This window comes from Eumetopias jubatus, unplaced genomic scaffold (assembly GCF_037043125.1).
Source record: "Eumetopias jubatus isolate StellerSeaLion01/CBP00866 unplaced genomic scaffold, mEumJub1_p1.0 scaffold_9, whole genome shotgun sequence".
NCBI classification, from domain to species: domain Eukaryota; kingdom Metazoa; phylum Chordata; class Mammalia; order Carnivora; family Otariidae; genus Eumetopias; species Eumetopias jubatus.
In genome coordinates, this window is record NW_028274815.1 from 49002819 (window position 1) to 49020711 (window position 17893).

General features: G+C 47.1%; 1 protein-coding gene across 1 annotated transcript in view; it reads right to left on the reverse strand.

The window, feature by feature from the left end:
• Window positions 1–17893, reverse strand: part of HK2 (hexokinase 2) — a 63031-nt gene that overhangs the window by 19562 nt on the left and 25576 nt on the right. Inside the window, exons 3-7 of the mRNA XM_028116332.2 lie at window positions 7518–7666; window positions 2403–2522; window positions 1671–1766; window positions 704–803; window positions 197–380 (exon numbers count right to left, since the gene is read on the reverse strand). Coding sequence (XP_027972133.1) covers window positions 197–380; window positions 704–803; window positions 1671–1766; window positions 2403–2522; window positions 7518–7666 — 649 coding nt within the window. The remainder of the gene's footprint in view (window positions 1–196; window positions 381–703; window positions 804–1670; window positions 1767–2402; window positions 2523–7517; window positions 7667–17893) is intronic.

Sequence of the window (17893 nt, forward strand, 5' to 3'; positions counted from 1 at the left end):
GCCCTCTCAGCAATTTAAAGTCACGGTGCATGTGATGAGCACCCCACTCCCATAACCAGGGGGTGCCCTGGCAATCTTTCGGGGATGTAACACTATAACGCAAAAGTGAGAACCACCCCCCAGCTCTGGTCAACCCCCAGCTCAGCTCCTGAGTCCACCCCCACGAGCCCACCGCAACACAGGGGTTGCTGCTCACAGTTGTTTCCCGGGGTTCAGGGAGCCCATGTCGATTTCCTGATCAAACTCAGTGCGGAAGTCATCGAGTGTGCCATCGTCCCCGAAGGCCCCCCACTCCATGTTGATACACATCCGCCCCTCGTCGCCCTCCACCATGTCAATGTGGCGCATCTCTTCCATGTAGCAGGCATTGCTGCCCGTGCCTGGCCAAAACAAGGGACTGCTCAACACCCACCTGCACCAACCAGCCTCTCCCCAGCCCCCATCTCCCTCTTACTCCAGCATCCTGAGACCAGCTAGAGAGGCTGGGATTGCTCAGTGCAAGCTCCTGGAGTATCCCAACATGATCCAATCCACAACCACCCCCAACCCGTAAGTTCTGGCTCAGTCCTCCAAAGTGACTGTACCATCATCTTCTAATATGAAGTACAAAGAATTATTCAGGCCATGGAGCCCTCCTCCCTTTCCAGCCCACACCCCCCATCCATTAGCCAGCACCAGCCCCCCACACCCAGTGTTCACTCACCTACAATGAGACCAATCTCACAATTCTGGTCATCATAACCACAGGTCATCATGGTCCCAACTGTGTCGTTCACCACAGCCACGATATCAATATCAAAGTCCTGCAGGGATAAAAATGGGGCTCTGATCTTCACCATCACACAAAGGTTATGACTGTGAAGATGGAGAGAAAGAGCAGCAAGACACACAGCTCAGGTACATTAGGGCTGCCCCCTTACTAACCCTAATTGGAGCCAAAGGTTAGAGCTAGGAATTGGGTCCAGATCCAGTCTGACAGCAGTGACGCACTCCCCACCCTGCCTGTCCTCTCCATGGAGGCCACCAACCCTGTGATCTAGTTTATAGACATCACTGCATTCATAAGAGCCCATCTTGTCATCGCTGTCCCCTTCTGCTTCTCTTTCTTCTTTTCTTTTTCTCTCCCTCCTTCCCTGTAACTCCTATGACCAGACCTTTATCTTGTAATCTCTCTACCCCATTCCAACCTGATGACAACATCACCCCAACCTTCTTACTTGAAAATGATAATCAAGTCTTCTTCAGGTTAGAGACTGAAGGGTTTTTCTTGTACCAAGGCTAAGATTATTTATCCATCACGCTCATCTGAAGACCCCAAAGGCATCTGGTTATTATCCATCATCCTCATCTGAAGACCCAAGAGGCACCTGCTTATTATGTAAGATTATCAGTGTGGCAAACACTTCACAGTAAATGGATGCCAAGTCAGTATGAGGCATGCCTTAAACTTAGCTGTATGTCAACTGTATCTCAATAAAACTAGAAAAAAATTTATTATTATTGGGTACACCTAGCAGGGAAGGAAAAGAAAATCTCTCCTTAAGAACTACAAAAAGGTTCTCATGCTGATTTGAAGACAGACTGGGAAAGATTTCAGAGTAGACCCAAAAGAATGTGAAGAGCCTCCAGACCCCACCTCCCTTCTCCCCATCCCTCCCTCCCCTACTCACCCCTCTCCTCTGGATGGCCTTCCGGATCAGAGTAACCACGTCTTTCCCTTCCACACCACTGGACTTGAACCCCTTGGTCCAGGAGACCAGGAAACTCTGAAAAAAGGACCAAGGAATGAACGCCGATTGCTCACAAAACCCAGACCACACTACTCAAACAACCATTAGTGGAGACCTCCTACCACAGAGCTAAGCTAAACTACAGCCATGCTTAAATATTCATATTGCTTCCTGATTAGCCTAGGAAAGAGAAATTGTGACCCATTCGAAGCCCCAGAAAGAAGATTAAATGAATGATTCCTTCATGATCTACTGCCCCCAAGAAGTGGAAAGAACAGGCTTTAGAAATGCCAAAATAAGAGACTCTCATCATTAACTCCCCAGACCTCTTTCTTCCAAGGAGCTTTATCATGATAAAGCAACATCAAAGGAGTTCCTAATTTCCCATTCCTGGTTCCCTACAAGGAATGAGGATAATGTACAACATATGCGGGGTTGCATATTGTCCTTTGAGGGATGAGTGGTAAAGACCCTCCCCCCACTTCTGATACTTCTTCACCATCCCCCCACACCTACACACACCCACCCACCCACAAAGACAGAACTCTCAATACTCAAGCCTCATTCATATAACCATCAGAGCTGCCTCTAAAACCACAGAAGCAGCTGGCTCATCCCAGACCTCCCAGCCCTAAGAATGAACAACAAAAGTGTCTAAAGGACTCATCTTACCTCATCTAGTTTTGTTTGGACGCAGGGGAATGAGAAAGTAAAACCCAAGGGGAGCTTCTTGTCTTTGATTTGTAGCTTATCCATGAAGTTAGCCAGGCATTCTGCAATGTGGTCAAACAGCTAAGAGCACACAACACAAGAAGATGAGTGAGGAGGGAGAATAGCATGGAAATTAAGAACATACCTAGACTTTAAGCTCAGAAAGGAACTAGCTGAACATGTACAAGATGTGTATCCCCTCTGAAGTCTTAATTTGCTCATCTATAAAATGTGGGTGAAAACTATACCTGCCCTCAGAGTTACCAAAAGGATTAAGTGAGTCAATACACAGAAGGGCTTAACACTAACTAGTTAGTGCTTATTAAATACTGTCTTCCACTCAAACCACTTATCCAAACCACTGTCAAAACCCTGTGAGAGGCAGGGGAAATCATAGGTAAAGCTGATCAGAAGAAAGTCGTCACATACACTGGGAACAGAACATCCCTTGGTGGCTCTGTCAGAACCCCCCCTTGACATGGGTGCACAGCTGACTGTCTTGCCAGGGAGGGCAGCCCATCTCACTGCCAAGAAGTATTCTAGCATCCCTGTCTCTTGTGATTAGGGAGGGAATGGGACATTCTGTTAGCATTCTATGAATGAACTTAACAAAAATAAGTCTTATATTTTTCTTCCATTCTGGAAAAGTCATTTCCCAGGAACATTTAAAGAAGTTATCTTTGTTTTCTAACTTCAAAATGAAAACACCAAGTGAATCCATGAAGAGCACTGAAGAATAAATAGGGTTTTGTGGATGGGCAGCCTTATAACTGTGACCATGCCAAGCAGGACCCACAGCTCCTAAGAAAAAGCTGTATTTACAATTATCCAGGCTTTCAATCAGTCCCAAGGCCCACAGGCCCATGGCTTCCTTCTTTCCCATTCAGCATTCCCAAAGAGAGGCAGTGACCCCCTCCAGATGCTTACAGGCTGAGGCCAGGGGCATTCTGGTACAAAAAGTAAGCAGAGTCCAAAGAGACCAAGTAGATGCCAAGAGCCAGGTTGACCAGATGGCAAAATCTAAAAGCCAAGGGGGGTGGATGAGAATATACCTTTTCCTCTCTGGACAGAAGCAAGGAGGATTCCACTAAACCAGGGGTTCCCAGGGGTTGCTGGTCCTGGACCAGCAACATCACCACCATCATGTTATAAATGTAAATTCTAGGGTCCAAATCCAAACCTGCTGAATCAGAAACTGTAGGGGTGGGGCCCTCCAGGTGATCCTGAAGCAGTGCTTTGAGAACCACTGCACTAACAAAAAGTATTTGCATTTACAAAGGAACTGAGAGGTTGGGGGTGGCAGAGTAGACTAGGAGCCCCACTGGCTCCCCAGATGTCTGAGGTATGCTTCCTGGGAGCAATCCAGGAAGACAAGGCCACCCCATCTAGAAGGGGGCCAGCTGTAACAACTTCCTGCATTGATCCTGTCCCTGTCTGGTCACATGCAAAATTAACCTCAGCTGATGCTGAAACCCTCAATCTCCAAACCAAAACATTCTCAAGAGCAAAGGCTAGGCAACAACAAGGCTCTGTTGCAAAGAGGATCACCAATACATAAGTGTCAACTACCCTGAGAAGAAGTCAAGTATTTTAATATGTACATAAGGTTTCTAGACAGATACTCAACAAGTTCTGTTCTTCGGTTGGGAAGCTGACCAGAGACAAAATTTACAGTATGACCAAATTCCCAGCACCTTCTTCCTGGTAGTCTAGTCAAAATGATGTTCACTAAAAATAGTCTTTATCCAAACAAAGGAAGTGGCAGAAGCTGTGTAAAGAGAGAAGGCCAATCATCAGAGATGAAGGGAGGGGGAGCTTAGGAAAGGGGAAAAGCAAAATGGTTTCCCTCATCCAGCCCCGATCCACTGCTCCCTTTCCAATTGTGCTACCAACAAGAAGAGGCAGTGAAGGGGTACTAACTTATACAGTAGCTACTGGCCATCTGTGGTTATCTTAATCACTTAGAATCTTAAAAAATGTAATAGTCACTTCCTCAATCACACTAGCCATATTTCAAGTGTTCAATGCCACCAGTAGCTAGCTAGTAGCTAACATATTTGCAAGGGGCAGATACATTGCGAAAAGTTCTACTGGACAGTGCTCAGAAGAACCTATGCCTCTTTAACACAAGGGAAGAGGTGACTATCTGCTCCCTTAATTGGAAGACTATCTCCTCTTCTATTAGCTGATGATCTAAGGATAAGATACTGGGAGAAAGAGCTAACACCTTCCTGCCATAAAAAGGCTCAAAGGGCGCCATTTCATGAGGTTAGAAAAGGATTCCTTTTCCTTATTGGTCTGAGACTGCTCACTCCCCTTCCCACAAGATACACTTTAAACATCTAAAGTGGCTGCTATTACAATTTGTAATTCACTGCTCTCAAGTGGAAGTTCGTGTGCTAGAAGACAGATTTTATCCAGGGATCCGTACTGCCAGAGTTCACAGATCTTCAGAAATCTGCAAGTTCAGGGCTTGGTGATTTGGTCTTGATCTTAACTAAATTTTATGTTTAAAATCCATTTGTTTTCCTCCAATTAAAAGATTGACACCTATTATCCAAAAGAAAAGGAAAATATAGGGAAAAAGTAATTCCACCACTAAAATAGCCACTATAGGGGCACCTGGGAGGCTCAGTCGGTTGAGCATCTGCCTTCAGCTCAGGTCAGGATCTCCGGGTCCTGGGATCGAGCGCCGCGTCAGGCTCCCTGCTCAGCACAGAGTCTGCTTCTCCCTCTCCCTCTGTCCCTCCACCCCACTCATGCTTGCTCTCTCTCTCAATAAATAAATAAAATATTAAAAAAAAAATCTTTAAAAGGGCCACTATGAATTTTCTTCCAGTCTTTTGACCAATTGTTTTCTGCTTTTAAGCACAGTATTCTTTCCCTTCCTTAGGGTGAAATAAACACCTATACTTTCTTCTAGTTTTATGTTTCATTTTTATATAGCAATTTTCCATTTATTCAAAACTTATAAAATATCACAATAGCTTTATAGTTTCTTCCAGATGGGTCTCACTTTTTTTTTTTTTAAATTTGGACTAACACATTGTTTATGTATACTGGAGCTATGTGACCACCCCCATAGAGCTAAAATCCCACAGTCTCAGGGACTTCACCTCCCTTGTTCAACCCCAGCATGAAAACAAGGAAAGCAGGTTTACCCTCAGAGCTGTCCCCAGGGACAAATAAAGACTCTAACGGCAGTCTCTCCCCCACATGTCCTCCTCTTGGTCTGAAATTCCCTTTTGAAGAGGGGACCCAGTATGGTGGGAAGAACAGTACACCAGGAATAAGAAGGCTCCACCTTTCTAAACCCTAAGGCCTAAAAAGGTGACCACTTTGGCACGGCATCTTATTGGATTTCATGTCCTCTATTCGCTCTTTTATTGAGTACATGCTGGAGAGAAAATCAGCAAGACTAACCAGCACACAAGCTGGGAGTCATCCTTACAGAAGTGCCATCATCCAGGAATGTCTTCAGTGATTCCAACCCATGGACGGATAAGCAGCTGAAGAAGGAACCAGAAGAACATCCCAAGGAAGGTTTTTGCAGAGCAGCTGAAAGGGGAGACCAGTCTCCCTGGACACCCGAGAGCAGAGAATCATGCTGGACCAGTGGCTGTCACCCACCAACCGGCAAGATACTTCTGGAGCGGTGGCAGGAAGAGTCCCCTCTGTAGGAGGGCTCTCCTGGGGGAACTCTTGAGAGAGGGAGAGGCCCCAGAGGGCCTGCGCCACAGGACTTCATGTGTGCAGGAGCACCAGTGCCTTCAGGGAGGGCCTACTACTCTGGAAGCAGGGGCAGGGTGTTGGGATCCAGGACCACCATGTCGCCTAATTCCAGGACGTAACACTCACATGGACCGCATCACACAGCCTACCTAGTGGACGGAGACCCCGAGAACTGTGCAAACACATCAGTCTGGCTTTGTGTTGTGACTCTGGCCCTTCCCACCCCTATGATCTAAGGCCAAGTCACTCAGTCTTTGAAAACCCAATTCGACATCCATAAAGTGAGATAACAGAGGCACTCAGCCTCATAGGGCCAGTGTGACGATAAAAAGAAATGCAGGCAAAAAGCCTTTGCTCTGCCTGTCACACAACAGGTCATCGTGTGTCAGCACCTCCTGAGGGTTACTCATCCACTTCAACACGTTATTGCTTTCTCTGTGTCCTGGTGGTCCAGCTGTGCGGTAAGCCCAGGAGAGGACAGGCCGGGAATCTTTGATTCCCAGCAAGGGTCACTGCCCCATGCACAGGAGAAGCTCAATACATGTTTGGAGATTACCACAGTGCAATTCCCTCCTTTCTCCTTTTTTCCTGGCTATTACTGAGAGGATTCTTACTTGGATTTCATATTTCTTCTCTATCCACTCCTTTTACTGTCTAGATGCTCTAGAAGCCACAGAGATATGGGGATGACTAAGCATGATTTGGGGCAATGTGGAAGCACACGGTGCCCACTGCAGTACCAGCTGGGACAGACACCCCAAAGCTGGATTTTGATGTTTTCTCAGTAGGCTTCCACCCCTGTGTGCAATGCCTCTTCTGTTTTAGATAGGCAAGAAGAGAAAGAGCAAATAACCACAAAGCTGAAGGGCCAAGTTCCATCTTCCTATGATGCTGTGGTAACAAGTGTGAGACAGAGGGCTGCAGAACGACCACAGTAGCAGGCGGGAATATCAGACCACAATCGTGTGTTCTGACCTGCCATTTGATGGCACCACTAACCACAGGTGTCCAGCAGGGTGGGTCCGACCTCCCGACAGCAGGCTTTCATCACTAGTCAGCCCGTGCAAGCAGACCTCCAAAGACACGGCAAACCAAAACACCACCCGCTGCGGCCCATCCAGACCCTGGGGTCTCACACACATGCTCCCGGCTCTCTGGTCCGTGTGTACTTCTCCTAATGGAGATGCCTCACTCAACCTCCAGCCATAGAAAGGGATCACCAGGCAGGGAGAAGACGGAAAATCTGAGCCTCAGTCAGGGTCTCCTCCCTCCAGACCAGAGAAAGGGCAGCATCTGCGCCTGTGGGGCCCAGAGCCCCAGTGGCCACTCTGAGGAGGGTCCTACCTGGGTGCCGCTGCCTCTCATGAGGTCCTCGGGGATGGCATAGATCTGGTTCTCCATCTCGACCTTCTGGAGCCCATTGTCTGTTACTCTTACCCAAAGCACACGGAAGTTTGTCCCTCCGAGGTCCAGAGCCAGGAACTCTCCGTGTTCTGCAGAGACAAGGGACTGTTATGAGTTCCGGAAAGATAAGATCCTCCCAGAGGCCAAGACTTAAAACCCATGAGTCCCTCCATAAACACTAGTCACCTCCCAGTGACGGGGTGGCCAGTGGTTCTTACTTTTTACCACAGACGTTTATGTATGGTCTGATTCTGTTTCGTCATGCTAAGCACTTTTATATTACTTTTAAGAATTCACGCAAACAACGATACAGTCCTACACCCAATTATGAGGTGCCCGCCCCCTCACAAGAGCTCAGTTATTTCGGGGGCTTTCAGCCAAGTCCCCATAGGCTCAAGGGGCCCTTCAGGCCCTCTCCCAGGAGTCCACACCTCAGTTTTGTTCCTCATGCCCCCAGGACACCCAGGGCACCGCTATAGGCCTATGGGGCCCTGGGCTTTCAGTCAAATAGTGGTCCCCATACAGAATTTACTTTTCAATGTCTGCGTACAATGATGGCAATGTCTTGTGGCAGGATGAGAGGGTCATGTGATGAAGTGAATGGGGTCCAAATAGCTATAAATTAAGAGGCCTAGCAAATCAGCCAATCAGGTGCCCCCCAAAAAGATCCCAGGCTTATTAGAATGTGAGAGAATGCTGACCCAAAGGTATCCACTCAGCTGTTCCACTCAGACAGGCCCCAGAGCTGGGGTAGAGGGGGGACGGGGAGAGTCCACAAACACAAGTGGGTGAAGATCTTCAGGTGTCACCAGGAAGGCACTATCCCTTCTCCCCAGGAAACAAGCAGTGTAGACAAGAAACATCCAGCTTCTAGACAATAATACAGCTGGCTGCAGGGACATGCTCCATTGTATGGCACGGAAGAGAAGTGCTGAAGAGGCGCAGAGGCCCGGCCAGGGCTGGGGGCTGGCGGGGCTGGCAAGGGCTCGGGGAGGTGGGCTCACCCTCTCAGCAGCCTTCCCCTACGAGCAAAGCTCCACCAGTTTTCCACGGCCCTGCCACACAACGTCTCGGAAGGATACAGTGTTATTTCCTAGGGAATTCTCTTATTGGCATGTTTGTCAATGCTCAGCCCGTTTCCCACTGGGTGACTGGCCACTGAAGCTAAGGCAGCATGGACCAGCGGGGCAGGGAAACGCTCTGACCGAAATGAGCCAACAAGGGTCCATTCTGCGCCCAGGCCCTCTGAGCAGCAGTTAACTGTTTGGCCCTGAGAAAAGCTATTTCCGCTCAGCTCCCTGAGGGCACTACCCATAGCCTCTACAGTCCGAAGGGGCAACTTGGGGGAAAGGGGTGTCATCCAGCCAAGATTCTGTGGGACTTGCCTCCACACACCCGTGGTCTGGTAGTGGCGACATGCACAGCCTGGCTCTGGAGCCCACATTACCTTTGTCTGGTATCTGGCCACGTTTTGGCCGTGCCAAGTTCCTGAGGCTCGGCCGCCTCACCTCTGAAATGGGAACGTCATTGACTTCAGGGGGTTGTTGTGAGGCAAAAAACTAGATAATGTGCCTCAACTACCCAACACGGTGCCAAGAACTTAGGACACACTCTGTAAGTACTAGAAACAAGCCATCCAGGCATCCACTCACGGCCCAGTCCTCACACTGGAGACCTCTGGGCTTCACAGTTAGGGCCGCCTCTCAGACTGAAAAGCAAAATCACCCTCACCAGTGGGGACTGAAGGAACCTGTCCAAGAAAAGTCATTGGCATCTGTCCCAGTGACTCCAGTGTTCCTCCTCAGGGGCGCTAATTCCCTGTCCCCTCCCTGACATCTGGAGAGCCTCCCAACCCCACTAGCTACAGGTGCTCGATAGTTGGAGTAACCTCAACCCCACCAGGGGTGACTCGGCCCTTCTTGTGGCCATGGGCAACTTTTCCAGGCACTCCAGTTCTGAGCCTCTCCTGGTAGTGGGAACCCAGCCAGACTGCAGGAAAAGCTATGTGGTGGTTGTCATGGGGGATGAAAAGGAAAATCAAAGACGAACTGCCTGCCTCAGCACTCTGCAGCCTAGGACACACGCAATGCGCTGAATCGGCGACCACAGGGGTCATGATTCAAGGCCAGCCCGACCTCCGTTCCCAGGAAGGAATGTCATCCCTTGCTTTCTTTTCAGACTCCACCGGAACAGACATTTCTCTCGGCATCCCTCCTCCCCGGCACCCCCGTCTGCAAACACACAGGATCACAATTACCACAGCCTAGGACTGGATGCTTTCCAGGGTCTAGTATCTCTGGGGCAGGCCCAGCACCATGACTCCTAGAGCTAAATCCTAAGGTGACCCCCCTTGGGACAGTGGACAGACCATTCTCCTGGTGCCCAGCTCCACACCGTGCATGAGAGGCCCCTGTAGAGCAGGGGTGAAGAGCTGGGCCTTCAGCAATGGGCAAACAGGCTTTGATTTGATTTCCAGCTCAGCTGCTTCACTCCCTATGTGGCCTCTAAGCATGTCATCTCCCCTGTAGAACAGGGCCCATAATACTGACTTCTCCCAGGGGTCATGAGGCTGACACGAAATACAGAACATATTATGTGTGAATATGTAGGCTCACAGTAAGCCGTCAATAAACGGCCACTGTCCACTCTTTCCCCTTTGGTTGATCATGTAGTTCTTCTCAGCCCCTCCAATCCCCACCTACACCTACTCATTGTGCAAGTCCCACCTCTACTGTGAACCTTCCAGGACATTCCAGAAGCCCAGCGCAGACAGCGTGGGAGTGTGTGATGGGGCGTGAAGGAGCATCACATCTATGTGCCTGGGACCATCAAACTGGACGGGTGGGAGCAAGGCTCTGGGGCAGGAAAACGTGCTTACAGTAGGTTTCTTAAGCAAGTGCACAGCCATGTGACAGAGGACCCAGTAAGGTCCAGAGAGATCATTCTGCTGAATTATGGCTGCTATCTGAGACAACATTTTAAGAAAACACCTCCTATTGCATTTGCTCATTGATGGTTCATTTGTTAAACAAAATGTTTGAGTACCAACCAATTTATAATATGAAACCGTCAGATCTGAGGTAATAAGGTCTCTTTCATTGTTGAGCATGCTGTTATGTCTGGAACACTAACTTTCTAAAAGTAGTAAAATATAAACATCTGATTTCTTAAAAAGCTCAAACAATACAAAAGGGGGAAAAATTAAAATCAAATCTCTCTTTTCTTCTCCACACACCAAAAGTAATCATTACTAATGTTTCTTGGGTGTCCTTAGGCACATTTATTTTATAAAGACAGCAGAGGCTATTAACAGACACATTCAGAGAAAGGAGTTGGAATTGCTGGTTCTTAGGATGTATGCTTTTAATTTGGAAGATATTGCCTACAAGTTCATGCCGGAAAGTTCTCAACGATATTCCCGCAAACCAACAGCTGAGTTTTGTTCTCACCAAGGTCTTATGTTATGTGGCAATTAATCTTTGCCAACCCCCTTGCTCAAAGTGGTATCTCATTTTTAAACTGGGTTTCCTTCTATTGTGTAAGGTTACACATTTTGAATTGCTGACTGGCCTTTTGAATTCCTTGTTCTGTGAACTTCCTATTCACATCTTTGCCTTTTTAAACAATACATTCAGGGACACCTGGGTGGCTCAGTCGGTTAAGCGACTGCCTTTAGCTCAGGAGGGAGCCTGCTTCTCCCTCTGCCTCTGCCGCTCCCCCTGCTTGTGCTCTCTCTGACAGATAAATAAAATCTTTAAAAAAAAAACACACATTCATTACTTTAATTACCTAAAAGAGCTCTTTGCATATTAAAGAAATTAGTCTTATTGGTTATATATTTATTATCATTTTTTCCAGTTGAATGTCTGTCTTTTTACTTTGTGGTATTTTTGCCATGCAGAAACATTTAATTTTTATGTTGCCAAAATATTTATGGTTTCTGGGTTTTATGTTGTATCTGTACAAATTCTAAAGATTACATGAGTTTGCCACCTTTCCTAACTCTCCCCAATTCCTCCTGAATGCGGCCACCACCACTGCTAAAATGAAGGAAGCAAAGTTTCAAAGTGTATTGGAAAGACCAAATTCATATATTTTCTTTTTTGTTGTTGTTGTTTAAGGCCCCATCCCCACCCCACCTCTCCCTTGGGGTAGGGACCCCACTAGGGGCACCCAGCTACTCACTGCACAGCTGCCATTTTGGGGTAAACTGACCCAGATGGGCAGGGCCCTCCCTGCATAAAATTCAGCTGTGGAGAATGCAGGCATCGATCCTGCTAGCTCTCACATGCTAAGCAAGTGCTCTACCATTTGAGCTAATTCCCCAGCTCCCATTTTCTAGATTTTTTAATGGGACTTTTTTTGGAAAACAAAGCCCAAAACCCTGTCTTCATCTCTCTCGTCCCTTGGGACAGAGTTCCAACTTCATCACTGGCATCTGGATTACTGTGGTAATAAAACAATGGAAAGAGGCAGGTGTGGGGAGGGTTTAGTTTTTGAGGGCCCAACACATAGGTGTTTTTAATGGAAGAAAAACATTTAAGTGATGGTCACTTTGTTTATAAGCATTATCTCATCGATCTTCAGCAACCCTATGGGGCATCATAATACCAATTTTCCAAATGAAAAAATCCAAGACTCAGGTCAAGTAATTGAAACCAAGATTCAAATTTAGGTCTGGTTCTCCAGCAAAGTTTTCTACTGGGATGAGCAAGGAGGCTCCTCATGGGAAAGTTGTAAATCCCCAAATAAGGAATTCTTCATTAACAACACCAAGAGCATAAAGCCCAGAGGTCACCAGCAGCCTCCAAGCTGGCCTGGGTGGAAGAGGAAGTGACACTGTGGTTTAGAAGTTCAGTCATTTGGTTTAAGGTCACACAGGGGTAAATGACTGCTGGGTTTGAACCAAGTCCATCTGACCCCAAAGCCCATGCTTATTCCACTGCACCACACCCATGTCTCTTGTTCCTGGAAGATGAGGAGGGTCTGGCACAGAATCTAGAACGAGGCAAATAAGCCATAAAGTGGTGAAAAAGAAAGCAAAGACGCCCTAATCTTTATCAGTAACTGCAGTCCGTCCCTCCCTCCCCCAGGGCTACTGGATGGCCAAGCGCTCTGAGACATGAGTGGGTGGTGGCAGACACACATCCACTGGATGGAGGTGACATGCCCTTCTCCCCCAGGAGCCCAGGATCTTTAAAGCTTGTTGATACAGTCTTTTTTGGTAGCCACAAATTGCTGCCATCTCCCACAATCACATGGAACCTCTGTTCCTACCAAGCCCTCTCTGCCAAAGGTCCTCCTCATTAAAAGCATCCCCCCCAAAACCAGACAAGAGAAGGGGTACCAACCCTCTTCTATAAGAAAGCAATGACTCAACCCAGCACTGCTGGCCCACGGTTAAGAGGAACGGGCAATAGGAGCATTAGGTCGTGCCACCCTCCATCAAATTGCCCAACAGTTAAGATCCAAGTTGCTCTGTATGGCGGAGTGTGTTTGCTGACTCATTCCCCATCCTGGACTACCATTCTGCCCACTTTCGGTGAGGCTCTTATCGAATACTAAGGTCAGCAAGATAAAAGTGTTTCAATGTCTTCTGGGAATTCACCTGTCTCAGCGAAAGGCTGAGGAGGACTAGAATGGATCAGACTGGCCGCCTGAACATGACAGTCACCATGAGGTTCGCCGATGAGACATCAGTAACGGGTCTAAGCAGGCCGTAACTTCAGCATTGTTAATAACACAGAAGTAAGTGGCCTGCATCTGGCAATGTCCACGCAATTTTTGAGGAAGGAGAGGCAAGGGCCAGTTGGATTTTCTAGCAGGATCTATTCTCAATCAGTAGGTACTTGCCACTAATTAAAATAGCTCACCACCTGTTCCTTCCATCAGGTACTTGGAGCTCGAAGAGTGACTTGCAAACAGGTTGGGTCTGGTTTTGTGTTTTGAAGCAGCAGTGCCCTTTGTCATAGGCAACTATGTCCAGAAGGGGCAGCGCCCTGCCTGTTCAAGGTTGGAGCCAGAGCCCGGCCCCCCTGCCCCAGAACTTTTTCAGAACTGGCTCTAGAAGCCTCTTTTTGAACAAGAGGCTTTTACTCAGTGTTCCCGGAGTTCTGGGGATCCTTGCAGGTGGCAAGCTCTTCTCGAGTTAAGGAAGGCCAATTAAGGCACAACCTCACCTCCCACCGACTCACTTCCAATTTTATATCTTTCCCTTACCATTACTGTCTTAAATAATGGGCTTCTACATAAGATTTCATTCTGTTTAAAGTTGGGAATGGGGTCCACTACTAAAGAAATGTTTTTTAAAAAATCACTATTTTAAAGAGTCAAACACAGAATCTATTCTAGGACCTACCAACAAAATATTTCACATTCTGCAATCAGCTACTTCAACACTGAGCACTGAACATAGTACTAAGAGCTTCTCGGCTAACTGGTGCTGTATGCAAACCCAGTCCCTGACCAGAGGGTGAGAAAGGGAGCACTTAGATGCACAGTGGCGAGTCCATGATAGAAGGAATGAATGGCTTTGCTCGGACAAGGAAGAGTTCTAGCCACGTCTGAATGCTGGTATGAAGTTGCCAGACAGGGAAAAGGTGACATATATAAGGGTATGGAAGTTCATGGCATGTTCAGGAGTGGCTGCAACGTAGGGCTCCTACAACACGGCCACCTGCATGTAGCAAATGCCAAAGCCAAGGACTCTGGATTTTAAGCACAGGGTCAGCTTTGTTTTCAAGAGGGTTTTAGTAGCACTGTGGATGATGAGTCTAGTGCCAGGGACACTGGTGAGGAGGACGCTGCAAAATAGTCAGGCCAAGCAGTGATGAAGCCCTGGGTTCTAGGGCCATGTATGGTGGTCAACCACCCCATTGCCCAAGACCAACATGGGACTTTCGGTGCTTTAAAGTTAAGTCTCAGGCACACCAGGATGGCTGGTCACCCCCGGGCCATGTTAGATCCAACCATAAGGACATCACCGCTTATCACCTAATGCCAGAGGCATGGAGCCTTGAACTTTGAGGTAGGTCAAAGACACACACCCATACTATCACATCCAGTTCCTAAGTGACCCTTTAATAATTCAATGCCCCCAAAGGGACTAGCTCCTGCCTGCCCTGCCACAGCAGGAACATTTCCAGGGGCTCCAGATGACTTCACCGAACATTCCGCTCTGCCTCCCCGGAGTAGCTCTGGGTTGGAGACCTTGTTTATCCTTTAGTTTTCCAATGCGTGCTAGTTAGCACACTGCAAGAGACTGCTCTAAGATGATATGGCATGGACTCCAATTAAGAAGACTCAAAAGAGAAATATCCAGATCCTGGATAGGTAATCCAGCAAAACTACCTCTGGCAGACACAGGCTTTGAGGCACGTATTTCCCGCGTACTTGGAATCGCTCGCCACTGCCACGTCTGGTGGCCTCTTTTTAAGCTCCAAGATCCCAGCTACTCCATTAGAATACAATGCTGGTCTCCACTCAGTAGCTCAGAAATAAAGTAACTCCATGTCATTGAAGGTATCAAATCACAGTTAATGCTAATGTCTAGTACAGTCAAGGAACGGGGTAAACGGATCTTCTACGATGTTGGCCTTCTAATCATTTTAAGCCATAGGATGCCAAATGCCAACATATAAAACTAGAGAAAAACAGAGCTGCTCCTACTGAAAGAAGGGGGCTGGAGCACAATTAACACACTGATAAGTGCCCCCAAAGCTCCCAGAACACCATCGGAAAGCACCACCCTGGTGTTTTGATACTCAAGAAGTGTTTAAGCTCAAAATACGTGCCAGTCACAGAAGTGTTACATTCGCTCCACAGATGTGAAACCACTCTTCAAAAGATTAAAACATGTTTCAATCCATTGGGTGTGTTCAGATTTTCAGGCAGGCCTACTGGGAGTTCAAATCCTGTTTCAGTATGAATCAGCTGTACAAATTCAGGTAAGTTACTAGAAATGTCCAGTTTCATCATCTTTTAAAAGGGGATAGTAATGACCTCTCTAGCCAGCACCTCCCCTCCACTCCCCACGGCACGGGGACACAAACACGAGTGTGCACGCGCGCGCACACACACACACACACACACACACAGTGTCCGGCCAAGATTCAATGCAATGAATGTGTAAGGTGTTTGGCACAATGCCGGGTACATGTAAATGTTTAATAAACTCTAGCTACTACTATAAGGAAGCCACTTATCAATACAATCTTTGGTTTATATTGTCAGTGCCATATAAATCCACTAACTTGCTTGTGTGCTGGTTATTGATCTGTCTCCACGGCATGCCTGTTAACAGATAAAATGCTGAGCAACCAAGATAAGGGCTCCTTTGGGGTCTTACTAGCCTCTGTGCAACCCTGGCAGCCTAGTCTCTCTTTACATTGTGTGCTTCCATGATATGACTGGGTACCATTCTATAATCATTTGATCTGTGTAAAGCCTTTTCTCCCCCAGGACAATTTCCACTCTTCCAAGGTGGGGCACAAGGCATTTTTAAGCATACTGCTTCCCCACGGAGGACCAGCCTTGGTGGGGATTCTGTGGAACCAAACTGAAGAGACAGGCCTGAGTTACTAGCCGAAGAATGAATGCACTGCGCTAGCAGGGGGCAGAGGGGCTGAGCGGGTGGCAGAGAAACATAAAATGCACCTCTCGTGGTATGGCTAAGCACCCAGGCATTGACACCCAGCGGGCGGGCCTAAAAATCAAGCACTTCCATTGGCTCACCATGTGACTTTGGGCAAGGTGCCTAATCAAACAAATCTAGTTTTTCTATAAAATGGGGTTCATAGTGCCTACCACTGGGTCACTGTCAGAATTAATGAGATTGCTCAAAGACAGAGCTCAGCACAGCAGTTGGCATTTAATAAACCTACAGTTTGTCATTATCACCATCATCATCATCCCCTGCTCTCTCGGGAGTTCAGCCTGGCTAGATGGTAGAGATATACTCATCTGTGAAAATAATTCACAATTCAGAGAAGTGGGGAAGTATCAAATGATCAATACAGCAAAGACTTCAACTCACTGGGCCTTACAATAGGCATCTTTATATCTAAACAATCTTATTGAGATAAAGACATGACAAAGATACTTTATTTCTAAAGTGGAAATTGCATCTGAATATTAGTAGATTCTCAGCTGGGCTGTACTTGAGCTTATTTTAATGGTACCAGGCGAACCCCTATCTGTGATGTATTTAAAAGGTGATAATCCAATTTGCTCTAGAAACTTTCGTTCAGCAACAGGAGTGGATGTAAATTACAAATGTTATAGCCATAGAGTTAGGATTCCCTCTGCTTAAATCCTTCAACTCTTCACCTCTTCACCTCTGCCATTCATTGGCAATCACCCACTTCCTTTGGCCTCAGCTGCCTTACTTTTACACTGGAATGTCTCTCTTAAAGAGTTTGTGTGAGGAATAAAACAGATTATTTATGTAAATCGCCTAGCATAGACATCGTGGGTGTTCATTAAATAGTGTCAATTATTCCTGCGTTTACTCTTCGGATAGAACTGTTCTGTCCTCTGAGAGCCGGATGGGTTCCTGTGACATATGTGGTAGGCCCGCTGATGGGACTGTGGCTGGAGCGGGCACCACAATCAGACACACAGCCATGCCTTAGGGCAGGGCTGCCTACGGAGAGGTCAGAGAAGGAGGAGTTCCTGGCAGATAGAAACAAATGCTTTCTTTATTCAACTCTGCACTGCAAAAACCCAGAAGAAGGTAGGGGAAGGGTACAGACAAAAATATCGGTGAGGATAAGGGGCAAGCAGCACTCTCACACTGTTGGTGGGAGTGTAAAATATAAAACGGAACGGTTCGATCACTTTGGAAAAAATCTGGCAGTTTCTTATAATAAAATACACACCAAACTTTATGACACAGAAATTCCACTCCTAGTTGTTTACCCAAGAAAATGAATGCATGAGTCCACGAAGAGGCTTGTGCAAAAATGTCTAAAGCAGCTTTAGTCCTAATGGGTGAAAACTGGAAACAGCCCAGGTGTCCATCAATATGCACCTCATATAGGCTTCCAAACATACCATGAAATCAGCAACAAAAAGGAATGAACTACCGATATACACAACCTGGATAAAGCTCACAGTATAATAGATAGATGAAGCCTTGCATAAAGAGTAAATACCCCCCCAAAAATAAATAAATTGATATTGAGTCAGTGTTGGGGGGAGGTGGGGGGGTACCAGCAGAAAGAGGGATGGGTGTGTGGTCAGGGTACTAAACCCATTAGCTCCCTCTCCGCAGTCACCATGGCTGGCTATGTCCTTGGAAGAAGTCCTAGTTCCTA